The sequence below is a fragment of the Acinonyx jubatus genome, chromosome E3 (genome assembly GCF_027475565.1).
Source record: "Acinonyx jubatus isolate Ajub_Pintada_27869175 chromosome E3, VMU_Ajub_asm_v1.0, whole genome shotgun sequence".
In the NCBI taxonomy this organism is placed as follows: Eukaryota; Metazoa; Chordata; class Mammalia; order Carnivora; family Felidae; genus Acinonyx; species Acinonyx jubatus.
Window position 1 is genome coordinate 10835784 of NC_069398.1, and position 22946 is coordinate 10858729.

General features: G+C 45.2%; 1 protein-coding gene across 6 annotated transcripts in view; it reads left to right on the forward strand.

Annotated features, from left to right (window-relative positions):
* Window positions 1-22946, forward strand: part of VPS35L (VPS35 endosomal protein sorting factor like) — a 118237-nt gene that overhangs the window by 28938 nt on the left and 66353 nt on the right. For 4 of the 6 annotated variants that reach the window (XR_003415260.2, XM_053213381.1, XM_027043142.2 and 1 more), the window contains exons 8-12: window positions 2216-2300; window positions 8887-8946; window positions 16316-16412; window positions 17111-17158; window positions 18595-18688. Coding sequence is in view for 5 of the 6 variants with exons in the window: in XM_053213381.1 (XP_053069356.1) it covers window positions 2216-2300; window positions 8887-8946; window positions 16316-16412; window positions 17111-17158; window positions 18595-18688 (384 nt within the window). In the remaining variant the exon portion in view is untranslated. Of the gene's footprint in view, window positions 1-2215; window positions 2301-3970; window positions 6051-8886; window positions 8947-16315; window positions 16413-17110; window positions 17159-18594; window positions 18689-22946 lie in introns of those variants that run through there. The other 2 variants (XM_027043146.2, XM_027043145.2) reach the window with 2 other exon arrangements.

Consider the following 22946-nt stretch of genomic DNA (forward strand, 5'->3'; position numbering starts at 1 on the left):
AAACTGGAATCTTCAAAATAGTGATTTAAAGGCGGGGGTGGGGGGGGGACTTCAATTTATGACATCATTATGACTTGAACTGTGGATTGAAGAAATTCTGCTTCCTGTTCCCTTGTGGAAAATGTCTGTTCTGTGATACCAGCCTGGGAGAGCACTCCACACACACAGATGTTGGGAAGTGCCAGCTGTGTTTAGTTTGAAATCTTCTGTTTGAATCGTGTCTTCTCACCTCACTGCTGGGAGCAACTCCTCTCTGACGAGCCCTGGGTGGGAACTCTGGAGATGTCACACCCGTAGGAACCAAAGGCTGTGTATCATAAACAGTCTCTAGGATTCAGAGTTGTTTGCTTTTTCCAAGCAAGCCCTGAAATCTCGCGGGGCTGTTGTTTAAGCTGGAGCTTTCCTGAAGGGCGGAAGATGAACAGCAAGCGAGGCCTCAGGAAGTGGATTTCTATGAACATCCAAATGCCACATTTGGTGTCAACACCATTGTTTTAACGCCTTACATTCCCCTCACCCTTCTGCCCTCCTGTCCCTCCTCCCCCCATAATACTTGGGCTATAAGAGGTTGTTTTGCACATTAGACACTGTGTTTATTTTTAGGCTCAAATGCTGTGGAGAAACTTGGTGAATTTAACAATTTAGAAATTGGGTGACCACGCCAACCTGAAAACCCATGCCAGCCTACCTTTTGATAGGTTGCACATTATTTCCATTCTCTGCACGTCGGAAATGCATATTAAAGGACTCATTCAAATGTCAAGTGTCTTTTCTTTATAATGTTTCTTTATTTATTTTGAGAGAGAGATACAGCGCGAGCAAGAGAGGGGCAGAAAGAGAGGGAGACAGAGAATCTGAAGCAGGCTCCAGGCTCCAAACTGTCGGCACAGAGTCTGAGTTCACAAACTCATGAACTGCGAGATCATGATCTGAGTCAAAGTCAGACACTTAACCGACTGAGCCACCCAGGCACTTCAAATATCTTTTGTTTTTAAGTGATGTATTTGTATCTGAAGATCAAGTGTTTAGTTGTTTGCATGGACCTGTGAATTGGAAAAGATTTCAGGGCATTACATTTAGTTCTTCAAAGAAGAAATAGTTGTGGGTTTTTGTTTTTTGAGAGAGAAAGAGAGAGGAAAGGACATAGAGGGAGGGAGAGAGAGAGAATCCTAAACAGACTCTACACTGCTGGCACTGAGCCCAATGCAGGTCCCGAACCCATGAACTGTGAGATCATGACCTGAGCCAAAGTCGGACACCTACCAACTGAGCCACCCAACTATCCCAAGAAGAAATAGATATTTTGCTTTTGATCATAAAATATGACTTAATCTGGGGTGCTTGGGGCCACGTTGTGTGGCTGCAGTCTTCCATTAAGAGTTCCGTATGTGTCGATGGCCCTCTGGTATGAGTGATATCGCACGGGGACTGAGCGATTCCCTGCAAAGCCGGAATGTTCCCCGTGTTGAGTATCACAGTTGCAGACAAACATGTGCTCTCTGAAGCTTGTCATCTTTGCTTTTAGAGGGAAGTTTGGAAGTGAGGATAAATCATAGATGTTACGGGGATAAAATGTACAGCACAGGGAATGTAGTCAGTGGTACTGTTTTATGGTGACAGATGGTGGCTACACTCGCAGTGAGCTTAGCACAATGTTTTTATATAGTGTACACTTGAAACTAACGTACGTTGTGTGTCAACTGTACTTAAATTAAGGAAAAAAAATAGATGCTAGTTTTAGAAGCCCTGGAGATGTACTGATGGGAACATTTCATAGAAGAGAACGTTAACGAATCAAGACCATTGTGAAATAAACCACAGGAGGCTGTGCTGAAAAGCCGTTGGAACAAAGATGGAGTCATCTGTGAGGACACTGATGGGAGAGGTGTCCTTGACTTCTCTTGGTGACTTTGATGCTGGCCCTAGTTCGCTGTATGAGCAAAGATCCTTCTGGATGAGATTCCTCAGTCCTGTGGCTTTCTTGGAGGGAAGTGACGGTGTCTTTCCATAAGAGGCTCTGTAGAGAGCAGAGTCTGGCCTCCTTTGTCAAAAGGACAGTGGTTTTGTTTATCATTATATCTCCAGTGTCTAGCATGGGGCTTGGCACATGGTAAGCATCTGCACTTGTTTATAGAAATTAATTTTCCAGTCCTGGAGCATTCCAACCAAGTCAGACACGATGGAGTGAATTTCCTTTTCTCTTCTCTTTTTTTAGTGTTCAAAGCTGCTTTCGGACACAAGCGTTATTCAGTTCTACCCAAGCAAATTTGTCCTTATCACCGACATACTTGACACATTTGGTAAGTTCTAGTTCTGTTCATCTTAGATCTAGAAAAGACATCTATTTTGTTGGAAGGCTGGATGGTAGCAGTGCTTTAATTTCTTTTGAGGTTTAAGTAGTTGGGTAGACCATGAGGGAGACCAGACCACTCCCCACCTCTGCTCATTAACAAGGATGTTATTTTTGAAAGAATCTTAAATTTCATGTTTTCTAAACTTCTGATAGGCTGGAAGAGCAAGTGAGTGAAGCCAGGGGGAACTGGGAAGCACACTTCCTATCTGAACCAGCTCCTGTCTGTTGCCCTATTATGGCGTCTGGAACTCCCTTTGTCAGAACTGAGCATGGCTTTTCTGCCCAGCACTCCCAGTGGGTTTCTCTCCTGGGGAATATGGCAGCATCCTCTGTCCCATTGCCCAAGCTGGAGATCTGAGAGTCTTTTACCCTGTGCCCCATGTCTCATCCAATATGAGGTTCTTCAGTATCCTGAGTCCCTCTTGAGTTCGTCCATTTTTATCTGTCTTCACTATGATCACCTTAGTCCAAGCCACGGTGCTCTCCTGCCCAAATGACTACTGCAGCTCTTGTGAGCTTTCCCGTAGCATCACGGCTGTCCCTCATCCCGTGCTCCCCACCTCAGGCAGAATGATCTAGACTGAAGAGAATAACCTGGAGCTCCTCTGGAGAAGTGTGAGGGCTTTGTGCTCCTCGGTGGTTGTCAGTGGCCAGGACATCAAACCATGCAGCTCTCAAGGCTATGTTTGATGTTCAGCAGTGAGGTGCCCCAGGAGAGCTAGCACATGGAATTGCCTTCTGAGAGCTGAACCCCTTGTGGACCAGAACAGAGACATTGGCTGTCTTACCAAGGAGGGACCCGTGGACTCCCAAGCAGCAAGTCTCATCTGTAACCCATAGAAAGATCTAATGTGTCAGAAAACAAAATATCAAGCAGAGATCCCCGTCGTCTTCACAGGAGACCGGGGACTACATGTATTGGCTGGAATAAATGATAGAGAATCTAACTCCTACTAGTTATTTATTGTGTAGGGGGTTATTTATTATTGTCGTATGCTGAAAAGCCCAGGGGTGATTTCTGGATTCAGGAACTCAAACAGTTGTGTTGGCATTTTCTAGTAATTTGCCTAGGATTCACTTCATTCTCACTCTGCAAGGTGGTATCAGTTCTTTTGCTAGTAGTCCCAGCATGAGGAAAGAGCTTCATCCCGTCATTCAACAAAACGTTCCAGAATTCCATTTCCTTGGCCTGGTTCGTTCACAGGTTAGTTTCGGAGTCATTCATGGTATCTGCAGGATGAGGATGCAGATTATCCAGGGCACCGAAAAGCAGAAAGGTGATGCTGTTCGCAGAAGAAAGGGGAGTGGGAGCTAACTGGACTACAAGAAGAGATGGCCTGGTTGGGCAACGACCCGTCGGCCCAGGAGCTCTGCTGAGTACAAAGGATGTGTCAGTAATAAGAGACAAAAGTCCTCACCTTTGTGGGCTTATGTTCAGTGAAAGGGTATTTGCAAAAGAAGTAAACCCAATTATGTGTTACATGATGATCAGCTCTCTGGAGAAAACAAAACAAAAAAAAATAGAGCAAGGTGAGGGGAATTGAAGGAAGGTCGGTGAGGGGTGATGGAGACTGCAATTTTAAATAGGGTGGTCACAGGAGGCCCTGCTAGAAGTTGCTATTTGAGCAAGTGCTTGAAGGAGAGGAGAGATGAGCCACATTCTCTCTGGGTATGGAAGGGATTCGGCCATATTAGGCCAAGGGACCGCTGGTGCAAAGGCCTTGGGGTGGGAGTGTGACTGACAGGTTTGGAGAACGGAGAGGCCAGGGTGGCTGGGAATGGGGTGTACAGGGTGGTGGCATGGGAGCTGAATGGGTTAGAGATCATGGTGGGCCTTGTAGGTCATTGGAAGGGCTTGGGCTTTGACTCTGAGGAACCACTGGAGGGTGTTAAGCAGAGAAGCAATGTGATGTCATTTGTTTGTTAATGCTTGTTAATTTTTAAGACAGAATGGGGAGGGGCAGAGAGAGAGGGAGACAGAGGATCTGAAGTGGGCTCCATGCTGACAGCAGAGAGCCCGACACCGGGCTCGAACTCCAGAGCTGTGAGACTCCTGACCTGAGTTGAAGTTGGACACTTAACCGACTGAGCCACCCAGACGCCCTGTGACGGGATTTGTTTTAGTGGCTGCTTGTTGAGACTAGACTGCAGGGCGGAGGTAGGGCCGGGAGCCTGGTTAGGAGGCCATTGTTGCACTTGAGGTATGAGGCCGAGGAGGCAGTGGGGATGGAGAGAATGAATGGATTTTCAGAATGGCCGGGTGAGTTAGGCTCTCAGAAGAGATACCAAGTCATACAACTTTTGGGCCTTGCCTTGTCCTCTTACACAGCCTGCTTTCAGGAGTGAGGACTTCAGTCAGGGAGAGGGGTCGGTGGTTGTGTCTGGTTCTCACAGTGAGTTAACATGCTGGCCTCTGGTTTCCCTCACCTGCCTCTTGCAAGTTTCTTTTGCATGAGTCAGCATCCTGAGTGACACTAGCTCGGGGACACCAGTGGACCAGTTTCTAACCTACAAGCCTAGCTGGATGTGGACATTAACTTCGTGAAAATTTTGCACAACCATTTTGCCAGCCTCCAGTGGTGGTACCCCAGTCTCCTGCCTTGGCAAGCTCAGGATACAGTGCAGGTGCCTGTCCTTGCCGCATCCCAGAAATTAGCTGGGCCGAGAGTTGACAATAGCAGTGATCAACCCTCAACAAATAATGTCCTTGGTCCTGACTCCATTCTGGGTGCTTTAGAGATAATAAATCACGTCCTTGTCATCACAGCATGTGAGGCGGGTTCTGTAATTAACCCCATTTTACAGATGAGGGGCGTGAGCCACAGCTTGCCAAAGGTCACAAGGGGAGTGAGCGGCAGAGCTGGGACTGTGAGTTCTCTCTGCAGTCGAAGACCTGTTTTATTTCTCTTGTATGTGGCTTACAGGGGAGATTTTACTCTCTGTGAAAATTACAAATGGGTATACGTTTGACCCAGCAACCTCACCGCTGGGAATTCATCCCATTTATGATAGCAAAGCCCAGCAACAACCCAGGTGGCCATCGGTAGGGGACCAGTTAAATAAATGACGGTCCATCTGTATGCTGGAGTGTAGGAAACCCATAAGAAAGAGGGAGGGTGTGCTCTGTTTTCCGCTGTGGAGGGATCTCCAGGGTATATGTGTCATCACGAGAGAAAGTCAAGATGCAGAATAGGGTATGTTCTCGTTTGTGTTAGAAAGAAGGAGACGCTGGAAACCTTGTTGACATTGATTTGTATTTGCCTGAAGAAACGTTAGAAGGATGTCCAAGAAACTAAGTAAAGTGGGAGCCCTCAGAGGGTGGCGGGGGCAGTGAGGTTGGACAGGGATGGGCCAGAGACAGCCTTCCCTCAGTACCTTCCACAACCTTATTTGAATTTTGAATCAGGGGAATGTTTTTTTCCTGTTAAAACCAAACATTCAGATGAGGTACCGACTTTCAACACTATACTCCCTCCTCCGCTTCCGAACCGTGCTCCCAGTGGTGCCCTTGTCAGGATCTGTTACGGATGATATTCCTCAGGACTATGAGGCAGCCTGTGTCTGCAGGTGCTGAAGGAGACTCTGTTGTGCTGTGGGCACAACATAATGGACAGTTTTCGCCTTTTACAAAAGAGGTGGGAGATGGGAGTGCTGAGATCCACTTGGAAGCATCGTCCTAACACTGCTCCTTAGGGAGGTGCGTGACAGTATGGGGGCAGGTGCTCGGTGGTTGACCTGGACAGCTGTAGGTTGGAGCATCTTGCTGGGCAGGGATATGGGACACAGCCCTGAGCATCTGCAGCGAGAAAGCATATGCTGGCCTTCCAGTGGGATTTCACTGGAGGCACCAAGCACGGAGCCGGGCCCTGGAGTCTATCTGCCCATGTCCCATGCCTGCGTCTCCTCTTCCAGAGTCATGTGTACCTGAGCCTTGTTTTTTTTCATCTGTAAAATGGCATAATAGACCCTGTCTCTGGGGGGGTTTGGGACAGAATTAAGAGAATGCATAGGAAGCATATAATGTTTTTCCTCTTCTAAGAACTTGCCTGGCAGGATCAGCGTAGACAACTTTGAACGGTAGTTGGTACAGAGTAAGTGCTCAAAAAACATTAGCAGCTCTCACTGTATTCATTTTAGTGTTACTGATTGAGAACATTGTGAGTCAAGAAGGGAGATCAATCTAGGATTGGGTATTATTTCTCAAGACAAAGGAAAAAAATAATTCACCAAACTCGCTTGGCCAAAAATGATTTAGTAGTTAAAAGGCCCCTTAGCATATGAATGTGAAACGTAACAATTACTTGTGGTTTCGGAGAGGTGGCAAGCTTTTTGTGAAGAAAGTAAAGGTGTTGTGTGCTCGTAAATCTGGTCCATGCACCGTAGGAGGTGAGAAGTTATACAGCTGTCCAGCATGGCCTGCTGTGTGATGGCCCAGGGTAAAATTATATGAAGTCCTTAGTGCCGTGCTCTGTGGTCATCACAGCGGAGCCTGTCCTGGTGCCAGGTATGGCTGCCACGGGAGCCCAGGGCCGCACACAAGGAAAGCACTTCCTGCCAGAAGGCAAAAGGCAGCTTTGAGAACTAGGGTTTATTCCCTAGGTTTCCGGGGACCTTCTCAGTTGAACTGACGGTACACACCAAAGATGGGGAACTTTAAAAACTTGCCCAATGTTCAAGCCCCACCTCAGACCTTTTTTTTTTTTTCTTTTTTAAGGTTTATTTATCTTTGAGAGAGACACAGAGCATGAATGGGTGAGGTGCAGAGAGAGAGGGAGACCCAGAATCTGAAGCAGGCTCCAGGCTCTGAACTGTCAGCATAGAACCCAACGCGGGGCTCGAACTTCATGAACCGGGAGATCATGACCTGATCCGAAGTCAGACCCTTAACTGACAGAGCCACCCAGGAGCCCTAAGAGACCATTTTTATCAGAATCTCTGAGGACAGACACAGACATCAGCTTATTTTCAGACATGCCAGGTGGCTTGAATGTTTAGCCAAGGTTGGAGACCCCTGGTTTAGAGGGATGATGGAGGCTTGCCACTGTTTTTAGAGATTCCTATACGCAAGACTAGTTATAGCTCGTAGACTCGTGCTTGCCTAAATCCATAGTTTTTACACGTGGTGTATACAAGAATTTCCTAGCAAGGTTATTCAAGATTCATATTGCTAGTCTTCACCCCCTAAAATACTATTTTTCACTAGCTCTGAGGTGAGCCCCAGGAATGTGATTTTCAACAGGTGTCTTTATGTGATTATATTGTAAGTAGTCCACACTGGGAGAGCCACCTAGATGGCTCCTCTCCGTTTGGTTGGCTTCCTGCCCTTCATCTTAGCCTTGTGTCATTTCTTGGTGAAGTCATTGGATTTCATGTTCTTAGAACTTCCTGTCTCTTTTTTTCCATGTATGGACAGGATGTGTGGTTCTTTGGTGCCCTGAACAACAGGGTTATGGGGGGGGGGGGTGTAAAAAAACAAACACATGAACTCAGGGAAATACTTTGAACATTAAAGGTGATTTGGGAGTCTCTGGGAAATGAATAGAAGTGTAATTTTTATCCCTTGGATATGGATAGCATTTTCCAAAATACACAGAATAAATAAAGCTTTTAGTGCTAGATTAGGGGGTGGCTTGTAGACTAAGTCTACCCTGCCCACTTGTTTTTGTGAGTAAAGTTTTATTATTATTGAAACACAACCACAGCTGTTGGCACATTGTCTGTGATCGCTTTTGAGCGACAACAGATTTGAATAGTCGCAGCGGACCTGTGACCCACATCACCTGAAATACATTCATTTATGCATCTAAGAAAAATGGAGCCTCCACAGTATGCCAGGCACTCATCTAGTCCTGGGGATATACCCATGAACAAAACAGACACAGATTTCTGCTCTCGTAGCACTCGGTAGTTGAATGTCAAACGGGCGGATCACATAAATGAGTGAAGCAGTCAGTTGCTGAGAGGCACAGAGTGGTGGAGACTGGGGCAAACTGGGTAGTGTATACACCATTTGAAGGGGCAGCTGCTAATCTGTTTTAGCTCATTTTTATCCTATAGGGATGTGGGCCATTTTTGGTAGATCATTTGCGAAGAGGCAGGAAATCGGGTTTTTCATGTAAATGAAAGTTTTTACCTGTTGGCAACTAATTAAAAAATGTTAAAGCACTTTGTGTTGTGGGCCAAATGGAATGGATCCCTGGCTGCCCATTTGCAGCCTCTGCCTTAGAAATAAAACGTGGACTGTTGCCTATTTATCGAGTGAATGGAGGTGCCTAAGGTCCCTTTGGCCCTACATTTCCCTCTCTAAGGGGAGAAGGATTACTTTCCTGGATCTCAGAAAGTAAAAAGCTCCCTCATTTTATTAAAAACAAAAAGAAATGGGGCTCAACGTTTGTCCCACTAGGTGGCAGCATATTATCACGAATTGAAGCGCTCTGGGCGATGCCATCTCTGTGCCCCTAATTAACAAATGTTCATTTCGTGTTTGCTCCTGAGGAGCACAATGCTAACCCCTTATGTCCTTCTCTCCCCAGGAAAGCTCGTGTACGAGCGCATCTTCTCCATGTGTGTGGATAACCGCAGCGTCTTACCAGGTGATGTTGAAGCTCTTCTGCCTCTGTCATTCTGCCCTGGAGTTGTGATTAGAAGGCTTACATCAAGTCAGGATTTATTGAACTCAGTATAAGATTTCTTTTGTGTTTGATGTGTTAAAAGTAGAAAAAACACCTCTACAGATTTCTGACCATCTCCGTTTCCTAAAAACACTAGAAGGTTTTCAAATGGCCCAACTAAGAATTTTGGGCAAGTAATTTGAATCTAGGAGACTGAAAAGGTATTACATCTAGATTTAAGTGAATTTGTTTTTTTTTTAGTGTCTGTTTATTTATTTTGAGAGAGAGAGAAAGAGTGTGCTAGCACATGCATGTCGGGTAGGAGCAGAGAGAGAGGAGAGGGAGAATCCCAAGCAGTCTCTGCGTTGTCAGCACAGAGTCGGAGGGCTTGATCCCATGAACTGTGAGACTACAACCTGAGCTGAAGTCAAGAGTTAGGTGCTAACCAACTGAGCCACCCAGCTGAACTTTTATAGCAACTTGAATTCCTTTGCTGCTTGGCATTTTTTCCTACATAATGTTCCCAAGAAGCAACTTGTAGAAACCAAGTTTATATATATTAAAGAACAATGACAAATAAATCAATAAATACTGATGCTTTGAATTTACAATTGGTGCTTAAGTGATGTTTGCGTTAAATTTATTGCCAATCCATTTTACATTCTCAGGAGGTTATAATGGGACAACTTGATTATGAACCTCTCTTATCACATAAATGTTTTTAGAGCTGCTGTAAGGAAACCTTCTCATCCATACAAATTAAGATAACGAGCCTGCTCCGACTCTGCCTGGTCTTGGCCAGATGATGGCATTAGTGACAGCAGCCCATAATTGACCTGTTCACTTATCCTTTCTTTCATCCGTCTATGTTATCTGTTATTTTAAAATGATTTAATGCAGTTATTTCCCAGGAAGAAGAGACCTGTGGGGTTCTAAGAGTCATCTTGTGTCAGATGATCAAACCCACGGGGAAGAGCCAGGGACTTGCATGCGGCCCTGCCGCCAGCTAGTGGGAGCCTTGCTCTTATGCTGAATCTGCGCTGTCCAAGATGGTGGCCACGGGTCACATGGGGCACTTGAGACCTGGCCAGTCCAAACTGAGGCATGCCGTGTATATTAACAATACACTTGGGGGCGCCTGGATGGCTCAGTCTTGGTTAAGCAACTGACTCTGGATTTTGGCTCAGGTCATGATATCGCAGTTTGTGAGATCGAGCCCTGCGTCGGGCTCTGTGCAGACAGCTTGGAGCCTGCATGGGAATCACTCTGCTTCTCTTTCTCTGAAAATAAATAGCTAAGCATTAACAGAAAAATACACTGGATTTCAGAGACTTAATACAAACAAAAGACCAGGAAGTATCTCACTAATGATTTTTTTAAATTGATGACATGTTGAAATGACATTTTGGATGAATTGGGTTAAATGAAGTATTGTATTAAAATTTCACTTGTTTTGGGGCACCTGGGTGGCTCAGTCAGTTAAGCGTCCGACTTCAGCTCAGGTCATATCTCATGGTTTGTGAGTTTGAGCCCCGCATCTGGCTCTATGCTGACAGCTCAGAGCCTGGAGTCTGTTTCCAATTCTGTGTCTCCCTCTCTCTTTGCCCCTCCCCCTGCTCATGCGCTCTCGCTCTCTCTCTCTCTCTCTCTCAAAAATAAACATTAAAAAAAAATTTTTTTTTTAAATTTCACTTGTTTTATCTCTTGGAACATGGCTCACATGATATTTCCATTGCAAGGTGCCGTTTTAGACCCTCCCCTTCACCACATCACAGCTGTATGTTTTTATCAGCTCTTCCCATATTCTAGGGCGTCTCAAGATTGGGAGGTGGTGAGCCTGGAGAGGTAGGCAGGGGCCAGCCAGAGTGCAAAGGCCTTCTCTGTCAACTTTAAGGATTTGGGAAATGTGGGTGCACTTACTTAATTGATACTTGCTAACTTGTACACTATACCAGCAGTGACAGATGCACGCTTGTAGGCAGAATTAAACCCAAATAGACCTGTTCTTTGGCGACAGTAGTATTTTTTTTTTAAGACTTTATTTTATTTTTGGGGCGCCTGGGTGGCTCAGTCACTTAAGCGTCCGACTTCCGCTCAGGTCATGATCTCACCATTGGTGAGTTTGAGCCCCACATCAGGCTCTGTGCTGACAGCTTAGAGCCTGGCTCTTGCTTTGGATTCTGTCTCCCTCCCTCTCTTCCTCTACCCCTGTCAAAAATGAACATTAAAAACAATTCTTTTTAAGATTTTATTTTTTTCCTAAAAAAACTGCTTCAAATGTTTATTTATTTTTGAGAGAGAGACTGAGTACGTGTAGGGGAGGGGCAGAGAGAGGGAGACACAGAATCTGAAGCAGGCTCCCGGCTCTGAGCTGTCAGCACAGACCGCAATACGGAGCTGGAACACAGGAACTGCAGGATCACGACCTGAGGCAAAGTGGGACGTTTCACCAACTGAGCCCCCAGGCACCCCATAAGATTTTATTTTTAAGTAATCTCTCCACTCAATGTCGGGCTCAAACTCAGAACCCTGAGATGAAGAGTCACATGCTCTGCTGACTGAGCCAGCCAGGCGCCCCCACAACGGTATTTTTAAAAATAATTTTTGGTAGGGGCACTGGGGTGGCTCAGTCGGTTAAGCGTCCCACTTTGGCTTAGGTCATGATCTCACAGTTTGTGAGTTCCAGCCCCGCATCGGGCTCTCTGCCCTCAGCACAGAGCCTGCTTTGGATCCTCTGTCTCCCTCTCTCTCTGCCCCTACCCCACTCGCACTCTTTCTCAAAAACAAGTATACGGTAAAAAAAAATAAAAAGAAAATGCTTTTTGGTACATGTTCTGGTACCCTGTATGGTACACCTAACCCTTTAAGAACATAGATGTTACTTGTCTAATCCCTAGAGGTATTTGAGTTTGCATCTACTACAGTAATTTTCCTTCTTCCCAATTTTCACTAGTATACAAATAACATTTTAGAGCCAATTTGTGAAAAGTTATTAACAACTTCCTCCCTCCCTAAACCATAGAAGTTCAAGATGAAAGGCTATTGTCCTATTCTTTTCCAGTCCTTGTCTAAATTTATTAATTAGCACTTACATCACTAAAAACTCTTCCTTCCTCAATACCTTTTTTTTTTTACCTTTAGCAATGCAAACCAGGTTTTTGCTTTCTGCAAGTAATTTCTTCATTTATTTATTTTTTCTTTCAGTTAAAATCTTCATCTGCGTGTAGTGTTCTGTGGTTCCAAGAACCTGAAAGAGAAGGGCAAATCTCTCTCAAAAATGTCAGTGATCTTGGGGATGTCTTTTAACAATAACTATGCGGAAAGCTTTTCAAATCTACTGTGCAGAATTCTGCCCAAAGAGATTATGTGCAGAGAGAAATCTGGTGGCATGTGTACTCATTCTTTCCATTTGAATCAAGTTCTGACTGGTGAATTTCACTTTTGAGCCCTTCACCTTCCGGAATTTTAACTAAGGCGTACCTCTTAGGAGTTGAGGAGGATGCTGGTGTCCTTTGGGGTCATGGAAAGTATGTACTACTAGATGGGGTGGTTTTCCCCCCAACATTTCTTAATCCAGCACATTCACGGAGAGACCATCTACTCGAAGTGATAAAGGAACTTTATTTCCATCTTGGGAGAAATAACTTGGGTTTATCGCGTTGTGGTTCTCGTCAGCTGTGGGCATCCCCATCTTCGGTTTTTGCCCGAAGGCTGCATCTGGGTAAGCAGAGTCCTTAACTGACCTGGCCTTGGAGGCCGGTACCAAGATGACATCCCTATAAACACTGTTATGTAAAGAGACCTCTTGCTGCTAGGGTAGAGACTTGGCAAATTAAAGAGAACTAGACTCCTCCCTCCTCCTGAAATATCCACAGAAGTTCAGGGTTGAAGGAAGAAGCACCATAAAAGAAAAATAAGTGGGAACCAGAAGGGAGAGTCTCTGCTCTTTGTTACATTGAAGTCTCTGAATTGATTTCCGAATTCTGAATTCATTCTCCGTGTCTCAGCTCAAGTGCTAAAGTATAAATGGTGCCCCGTTAAGCTATTCCTCTGCTTAGACCTCCTTCATGGACTTTCCATTGCACCTTGAAAAACTCTGACTCCTGGGGCACCTGGGTGGCTCAGTTGGTTAAGTTGGTATGACTCTTGATTTCGGCTCAGGTCCTGATCTCACAGTTTCGTCTGCTTGAGCCCTGCATCGGGCTCTGCTCTGACAGTGCAGAACCTACTTGGGGTTCTGTCTCTCTCTCTCTCTCTCTCTCTCTCTCTCTCTCCCCCTCCCCCCCTTCTCCATCCCTCTTTCTCTTTCTCCTTCTCCCTCCCTCTCTCCTTCCCCCTCTCCCCTGGCTCATGCCGTCTCTCTCTCTAAAAAGAGAAAGAAAGAAAAAAAAAAGAGGAAAAAAAAAAAAAACAAAACTGACTGCTCACCAAGGCTGTAACCAGTGTGACCTGGCTTGTAATGCCTGCTTCTCCTCTTCCTGCTCGCCACATTGGCTTGCTTTTTTCTTCTTTGACCTCCGAGACACCATATCTACCTCAGGGCCTTTGCCCTTGATGTTTCCTCTTTCTGGAATATACTCCATCCACATTTAAACATGGCTGGCTCCTTTTTATATAATTCAGGGCTCAGCTCAAATGCCACTCTGGCAGAACCTTCTCTGACCACCCTAATGAGTCTGCACCCCTAAGTCACTCTCTAATCTAATACTTAGTTTTATATCTTTCATGGTATTGACTATTACCTGATATGTTTGCTTGCTTGCTTATTTTTTTTTTTCCCATTATGTTTTTGCCGCCACTGGAATCTAAGTTTCATGAGGACAGGGTCTGTCTTGTGTATTGTTATCTCCTTAGAGGCTAGACTCCTGCTTTGAGTTGGTTCTTAAAACATTTGTGTTGAGCAAATGAAGTCTAGGAATGCAAGATCTACTTTGCTACAAGGTTTTATTTGTTTAGTAAGTAAGTCAACACTATACTTAGTGTGGGGCTTGGACCCAAGGTCAAGAGTCACATGCTCTACTGACTGAGCCTGCCAGGGCCACACTTCACTATAGGATTTTAAAGTTCTGCATAACATAGTTTTTTCTTAATTTCTTTGTACTGGCATTTGCAGACGAATGTATAGCTTGCAGTCAATGTGGACATGCAGGACAGCTTGCCTTTCTGTGTCTCTGAGGTCTCCAGTGTCCAGCCCTGGGCTTCACCAGAGAAAGCTCTTGCCAGGGCTGGTAGGTAATGGCTTATGGTGAAGCTCTTTTCTGGATCTCCTTTCCCTCAACTGTAGAGTGAGGGGTTTTTATTAGTTGACTGCAGAGACTTATTTTTGTGTTGTGGTTTCAGGTCCCATGATTCAGTCGGTCATATGAAGGGAAATGAATCCCACCCCTCCTTTTTCCACAGAGCCTGACTGACAAATGAATTTAGGAATATCCCCTATCTTTTCCTGTCTGGATCTCTTGGAACTTGAAAAGTTACTTAAAGTGCACGGGTTCAGGGCAGGAAAGGGAAAATGGTAACTTCCCTTCCCTCTGGAAATGGCCCTGAGAATAGTTCTTGAATGAATGAAGCATTCCATGATGTCCAAAAATAGATAAATACTTGAGATTGCAGTTTCAGAATATCTGCAGTTGTGAGTTGTGACTGTTCTCTGCTGGCGAAGTACCTAGAGGTTTATCTTTTTGCTGATTCTATCAGAATTTTGATCGCCCTAATCGTGTGCCACTCAGTTGCAGAAAGCAGAATCAGGGACAGAAAGTGATTCTGTGCCCAGCGCCTTAGGGCAGCAAGCTAGGGTTCGTTTGCTATATTCTAAAGTGATTAACTTCTCCCTTTTTGATTGAATCTTATTTATTTATGTATTTTTTTAGTAAACTTTACACCACTCATGGGGGTCCAGCTCCCCACCTCCCAATCGAGGGTTACACACTCTACCGACTGAGCCAGCCATGCGGCCCCCCTTTTGATTAAATATTAAAAGCATAAAGCATATCCAGCAGTGGGATAGGGATCTAATATGTGGAAATCATTTTGAAGAAATCATATATTTTAAGTTTATTTATTTTGAGAGAGAGAAGAGGGGAGGTGGGGAGAGGGAGAATCCCAAGCAGGTTCTGTGCTGTCAGCACAGAGCCTGACGTGGGACTCAAACTCATGAACCTTGAGATCATGATCTGAGCCAAAATCAGAAGTCAGATTTTCAACCAACTGAACCACCCAGGTGTCCCTAAAAGAAATAATTTCTGCCCCTAGAAGAAACCAGTGCCACACGATGAGTTTGTGGGACGGGCGGCGGGGGGTGTGGGGGGAGAGGTTGTTTTTGATTGTTTTCCTTGTTCCCTACTCTCTTCCATTCCTTGCTAAGATGTATGTCAAGACTAGGCTTGGGTGCCAGTTCCAGAAAACTCAAAATAATAATAACAAGGTCAGGGCTGGTGGGGCAGCCAGCCTGGTGCCAAGGATCCTGACTTGTGTCCTGTCGCTCTCATGGCTCGAGGTCGTGATGCAGGTTGTGGCATCGCAGTGGCATTCCATCCAGCAGGACGGACAGAAGGAAAGAAGGAGTGGAGGTGTTCCCTTCAAGACATTTCCTAGAAGTTGCACTACTGTTCCTATCCTGGGACCAGAAGCTGGTTGCGTGGCCATACCTAGCTGTGGGGATGGCTGTGTGCCCAGCAGGAAAGGGCCAGACCTCTTACTGAAGAGGAACAGCACAGATAATGGGGGAAACTGGCAGTTTTGCCGCAAGACGACTCAAGTCTTGGAGGGAGTATTGAGCTGTCAGTCTAACTGGCAGGTTTCTCACCTTGCCGCTTGGTGTACCTTCAGGTCTGGCCCAGGTGATACGCAGAGCACAAACTTGGATCACATGCCACATTACAGTTGTAGGCTTCTAAATCATCTGGAATTCCCAACCATATCGTCATAGTTACTGGCGGGCATACCAAGAATCTCTGGCTTGTGTTAGAGGCGGTGGCTAAGAATGTAGGCTGTGGAGCCAGACAGCCTGAGTCGAACTGCAGCTCTCACATTTGCCTGCGGTGTGCCCTTACCATCTCTGGGCCTTGGTCTCCACATCTATCAAAGAGTAAAATGGAAGTATGTATCATGGAGGGCTGTTGGGGCGATGAGGTGACCTGATATGTGTAAAGCACTCTGAGCATCATTTAGAAAGTCTCGTGTGTAAGCTCTCACTGTCACGGATTGTGTATTAATAAGTGGAAGGAAAGACCCAGGAGAACTGGGTAGGGCACGCTTTCTGCTCCATTGTAACGTTCTCCTATCTCAGGACTCCTGCTGCTGTAATGGATCCGAAGAAACAGCAGGGCTGATGGGTATTGTTTTTGCATTCCAGATCACTTCTCTCCAGAGAATGTCAATGACACGGCTAAAGAAACATGCTTAAATTGGTTTTTCAAGATTGCTTCCATCAGGGAACTCATTCCGAGATTGTATCCTTTTTTTTTTGTCTGATGGTTTTAAAGATAGGCTGAAAGAATTGCACCACTAATAGAAGCCATGTGATGGGGCGCCCTGAAATTCCTGTGGAAAATTTGGTCCCGTTACGGTTACCAGCCTGAAAATCCAGGGCCAGCCACATCGTCGAAGCCTTTGGACTCCTCTCTCCCCAAATGGTGTTCTGTTTTCTTACTTTGAATATGATGCCATGTTCCAGGCTTTTGTTTCCTAGAGGAACATTCCCACATTAATTCTCTCACTTAAAGTGTTTCATCTTTATGTGTTTTCCCTGGTTTCAAAAACTTGAAAGGAACAGGGTCAGGGTTCCCTGCACAAATGCAAGTTTTGAAGAACAGAATTCACCTTATACACAAACGAATCTTGGTTAGCTAAAGTCCACTCTTTCCCCATAAAGCCTTGATTGGAAATGCTCAAAAGGCAGCTTAAACTTCAGCACGCCACCATGAATCAGCCTGTAACATTTCCCAAAATTTATTTTAAATAAGTATGAAACTTTGAAAACCAAGTAGGGAAGCCACAAGCCGTTAGCTTAGTTCTCTGGACTAGTGAGAGCCATTGTGCCTCCCTGTCCTGAAGTCCTGCCTCTGTTCTGTTCATGAGTAGTCCAGTCTTTTTGCCATAGGGAACAGGCCATCTGGAAAATGTCTTCCTTAATGGAATGTTTTCGTAGTTATGTGGAAGCATCCATCCTGAAATGTAACAAGTTCCTCTCCAAAACGTAAGGCTCTTCTGATATGAGTACCTCATGGAAGAACCTCATGGAATCATAACATTTCCAAGAAATCTCATACTTACACTAATGGTGATATGATAGCTATCATTCGCCGAGTCCTTAGCATGTAGTTAATTAGCATGTAGTAGATCTAGTGCTAAGCACCTTCTGTGCATTTTCCCATCTCATCTAAATGGAAACTTGTTGAGGTAGAGCATTTTATTTATTTAAGCATACTTTTAAAAATTTATTTTTGAGAGAGCGTGTGTGTGAGAGCACAACATGGGGGAGGGGCAGAGAGAAGGGAACAGAGGTTCCCAAGCAGGCTCTGTGTGGACAGCAGCAGGGGCCCGATGTGGGGCTAGAACTCATGAACGTGAGACCATGACCTGAGCCGAAGTCGGATGCTAAATGGACTGAGCCACGTGGGTGCCCCAAAGAGAGCATTTTTGTTGCTGTTTTATGGAAGAGAAGACTCCAGCTAGGAGAAGTTGGCTGAGTACCTCATGGAAGAATCCTGACTCTGTGTGGTCTTGGCAAGTTATTGAGCATCTCTGGCCCTCCATCTCTGCGAACAAGTCTGTAAGAAGAGGTCTAGGAGGGTTTGTTGAGAGCATGACTGGCCCACAGCGGGCTCATGCTCAGCTCAGTATTTGCTAGCGCTGCAGACGACAGTGATGAAGCTGATGTCAGAAGCAAAAGTCTTTGCCCCTGAGCTGCATGTTGCTCTGGGTTACCTAAGGCGTTGTTTGATGCAGATAATAAACTTCCTGAAACCAGAGGCTGACTGTTGGTGCTCAGTAGTGATGTAGTTTGAGTTTGGAATATGTACCAAAGGTGTTTCTTTTGGATCTAAGGGCACCTGGGTTTAGTTGTTGGGGATAACCTTGGTGCTAAAGAAATAGTTGTTTTGCCTCACCGTTCAGGGAGGATGATGCCCAAGGCAGAGGGAAGTGCCATGTCGCAGGAGAAAGAAGTAAATCACAGTTCACAGTGATGGGGGATCATTGATGGCAGCCTGAGGTGCCAGGAGCTGGGTGCCAGGACGGAGTGGGGCACAGAATAGGAAGTCAGTGCCAGAGGAATAATAGCTATGGCGAGAATGTCAAGAAGGTCAAGGAGTAGCCAGTGGATGGAAAATAACTGGGGGACAAAACCTGTTAAATTAATAAAATAAATGTGACCTCAAACAGGCAAAAAAGTAAAGGTTAGACTCCAGCACCGAGCAAATGGTAAAGACTTTAGCAGTGAGTGAATTGTGTCAAGAGAGAGAGACTATTGTTAGGTTGCCTTGGAAAATGCAAGGTTTGGCCTTGGTTTGTCTATGAAATTGGATTGTTTCCCCCCCTACGTTTAGGAAGCATATGTACCTTTATCTGTATTTTAAAAGATACAGAGTTTTCCCAAGGGGTATAATGCTGCCCTCTTTTTGTTTCTAACAGGGGGATTTCAGAATGTCTGCCCCGACTGACGTGTATGATTCGAGGGATTGGAGACCCGCTGGTGTCTGTGTACGCGAGGGCCTATCTGTGCCGGGTAGGCCGCGCCGGGTCACTGGGCGCTCACACGGGCTGCTCACACACTCACGTAGGCTTCTCCTTCCCCGGCATCTCACAAGCCACCACAAGAAGGACTTCGTTAGCTGCTAAGTTTAGAACACGGCTCTTCCACAGAAAGCACAGCTGTAGGATTTCTCTCAAAAATTAATTTTAAAGTAGATCCACTTAATAACTCTAATTAGGGGGCGTTTAAGGTTATCTTCTTACAAATGAATTGGTTTTCAGAATTAATTATTTCTCCCGTTTTTGCCGGGAAGGAGGCTCCCAAGGCATTTCGGCTGATAGGTAGGTTGCTTTTCATTGAATTGAAGTCTGCTTTCCTTTTGTCTTGGATTCGATTGTGTTATTGGTTTCTCCCTTCCTACATTAAAGAGTTGGTGCAGGGTGAGAGTGGTGGGGGCAGCCCGGCAGGGTGAGGTGCTGATAAGTGTCAGCAGCCACGGAAGGCTACAGGCTACGAGAGCCTCTTCTTGGAGCTGCTCTGATGGAGGAGGTGGTCCCGACTGTAAATCACTTAACTTTTTCCTCTCTTAAATTAAAAAAAAAAAAATTTTTTAATGTTTATTTATTTTTGAGAGACAGGACACACGTGGGGCAAGGGCAGAGAGAGAGGAAGACACAGAATCCAAAGCAGGCTCCAGGCTCTGTGCTGTCAGCACAGAACCCGATGCAGGGCTCGAACTCACAAACCAGGAGATCATGACCTGGGCTAAAGTCGGACGCTTTACCAACTGAGCCATCCAGGCACGCCAGCCTTTTTCTCTCTTAAAGCACCATGAAACTTCTACTTGAAACTCTTTTCCTTTAGAAAAGTGCAACCCATGGAGAGTTTACAGTTATTTTTCGTCAGCTCCTAGGGAGGCTGAGTTGCTGTCAGCTTGCCCAGGGAGTCCTTGTTAGTCCCATCAGCATTATTTGCCTTGAAGGAGGGCTTATTGCCCCTGTTTTCTAGGGTCCTCATGAACTGCAGACTTCCTGGAGGACAAAGCTACGGGGCCTCCCCCAGCTCTTGCTGGTGATCATTCATATTTAAAAAAAAATTTTTTTATGTGTATTCATTTTTGAAAGAGAGCACAAGCAGGGGTGGGGCAGAGAGAGAGGGGGACACAGAATCTGCAGCAGGCTCTAGGCTCTGAGCTGTCCGCACAGAGCCCGATGTGAGGCTCGAACTCACGAACCGCAAGATCATGACCTGAGCCAAAGTCAGATGCTTAACCAACTGAGCCACCCAGGCACCCCAGTCATTCATATTTTTAAATCAGAATGGTGAGAACCGGTAGTCTTGGACCGACTTCCTTTCCAGAACATCTAGCAAATGACAGAAGCCCTGTGGTCTCAAGTGTCACAAAGAAATCAAACAGTCGATGCCCTTGGAATAAATAGCAAACATCATTATGAAGGACACTTTTTATAGGTCTGCTCCCTAATACCTAAGAAGGAAAGAAAACACTTTTCATTGAAGGGCAGCATACTCCCCGTTGGTAACAGAGGCTAAAGCGTTGATGCATTGCCGTCTACTTGAAACTTGGGTTGGGATTTTTCTTACAGGAGTATCAGGTATGTTTCCTAGAGCTTCAGCTTTGGAATGTATTGAAGCTTGAATACTCCTTCTGAGTCAGGGTTTGTTGAGGGCCTATCGTGTGCAGAACACTGTTGGGTCCTGTGGGGGAAATGCCGGCTTATCGTCATTTGCATATCTGCGCTCCACTGCCTTTCCCTTTTTGAACACAGCACATTATTCAGACTTCCCTTGACATCTGTTGAATAATAGAGTAATAAAGATCTAGTCACTGTGCTTATTAATGAAGATGATTCTGGTCGTTAAAGAGAAATCAAAAAGGTGGAACTACGCGTTCTTTGCAAATCCATTCAGTTGTAAAGCTTGAAGTTTAAAGTTGCAAGGTTAGGGAAGAGATATATCTGTTTCTGGCATTTACAATGGCAGATGCAACTTTAAAACTTAGTGACAGTGAAGAGAGACTGCAGACCTAACCCGGGAAGACTGGTGACAGAATGCAGTTGATCTGTTGAAATGATGTTTGTTAACCCAGGTTTTGCATCAGTTGCCCACGTTGGGTAGTTACTAAGTCTTTTGACATAAAAGGGACAGCCTGTGCATCCCTAAGGATTCTTGCAGTCGCAAGCGGCAAAAACCCAGTTCATTCTATTTTAAGCAAAAAGGAGGGTTTGTTGGCTCATGTGTCTGAAGGATCTCGGGGCAGTGCAGGCATGGCTAGTTCCAAGGGCCTTCAGAGTGTCATCGAGAACTGTCCTCTCCTTCATCACTCAGCTCTGCCTTCATCTGGGTTGACTTCATTCTGTCCCTTACTCAGCAGCTCCAGGCTTCCATCCTCCCAGTGGAAAGAGAATGCCTTTTCCTCAGAAGTGTGGGCCAGAGCCTCATGGCTGACTCTCAGTGGACCATCTTGGGTCACTTGTCCCTCAGTAGACCAGTCATTGTGGCCATGGGATGAGATCTGCCACCTGAGTAAGCCTGGATCTTGTGCCTACCCCAGGAACTCAGGGTAGGATGGGTCCAGCTTCTCCTCAAACCTAATGCTGTAAGAGGGAGGTTTGCTTCCCCAAAGATAAATCCAATTTGCTGATGCCAGAAATAGGGAATGCACGCCAGGCAGGCGGAAACAGCCGGTGGAAATCATGAGCTACTACCCTTGCTACTCTGGGTAGAAATCTTTTAGACCCAAGCAGATTTCCAAGCTGCTCATTTGTCTTGATGGAAAGAGAAACAAAACACAGAAAAGCAGTGAGTGGGTAGGGCGTGGGCGGAGCTCAAAGCTGTTTATTAAAGGAAAGTATGATTAACTCCTCTGCTAAGTCACGGCCCCTTCAGCTCATTGCTGTTGCTTGTTCACTGGGCCTTCCGTAACTGTTGCCTAACAGATAATTACTGCCTTTTCTACGGTATGATTAAGTGGAAGGGAAGACAGTAGAACACAGTAGAACTGGATCTGATGTTTGTTAGTATTTTTTTTTATCTGCTGCTTGTCCTTGAAAACCTCAACAGCCACGGAGCTGCCCTTGGAAGTCAGCGCCCCATAGATCGCGCATGATTCTTCTCAAAGGGACTCTTCATGGTCTCTAAAAAATATCATTATTGTTCATCTTCGTGACCTTGAGTAGGGGGAGGTGAGTGGGCGGAAATCTGTCCCTGTTTGAGGAAACCGGGTCCCAGAAAAGCACCTTCTTGTACAAAGTTGTTTTGTGCTTAAGTAGCAATTGGAATTGAGATGTATCCGAGAAGCTCAGTTCAAGAAACATTACGATGCTTTTGTTTTATTTATTTATTTTTTAAAGATTTATTTATTTTTAAGAGACAGAGAGAGACAGAGTGTGAGTGGGGGTGGGGCAGAGAGAGAGGGAGACACAGAATCAGAAGCAGGCTCCAGGCTCTGAGCTGTCAGCACAGAGTCCGATGCGGGCCTCGAACCCACCAACTGTGAGATCATGACCTGTGCTGAAGTTGGACGACGAACTGACTGAGCCACCCAGGCGCCCCACTATGCTTTTGTTTTAAACCCATGAACTCCCCTCCGTAGCTCATACCTTCACTTTTCCATCCAATCCCAGGGCTCTGGCTGCCTTCTCTATGATTAGCAAAATTTTTCAGCTGGAATGTTCCACTCTTTTTTTAACAACGAATGCAGGAGCCAATGGGTTATAGCATTGTTCCACCACATGCTGGTCTTATATAAAATTGCTTAAAATACGTTGAAAAAAGCTTGTCTGCTTCCATGACTGCCCAGCAAAGAATGAATCTGTAGGTTTTCACAATGCACCGGTGAAATCCCAGCTGACTGTCTTATACCAAAGTCTTTTTTGCTTCATCTAGTAAGTGCGGCCACATGTGTGTTTCTTTTCTTTTTTTTTCTTTTGAGAGGAAGAGAATATTGTATACACAATCCTGAGGGTACTTTCTTCCTTTGCACTGTATTGATTTGTTCTCTTGGTCATCTGTTCAGAAATACCTTCATTACCTCTGGGAAATTGCAAAGATGATTACTGCAAATGTTGCCTCTTTTTCATTAAAAATAGCTTCTGTGGTTTTTCTTATAAAAGCATGCATGCTTATTGAATAAGAAAACAGATAAGCAAAAAGAAGAAAAATTAACTTTCTGGACTCAATGCCTACATTTATTCCTGTGTCTATTTTTAATTTACAAAAATGGGATCCCACCGTATATATTATTTGCAACCTGTTCGTCCAGAGTCAAGGT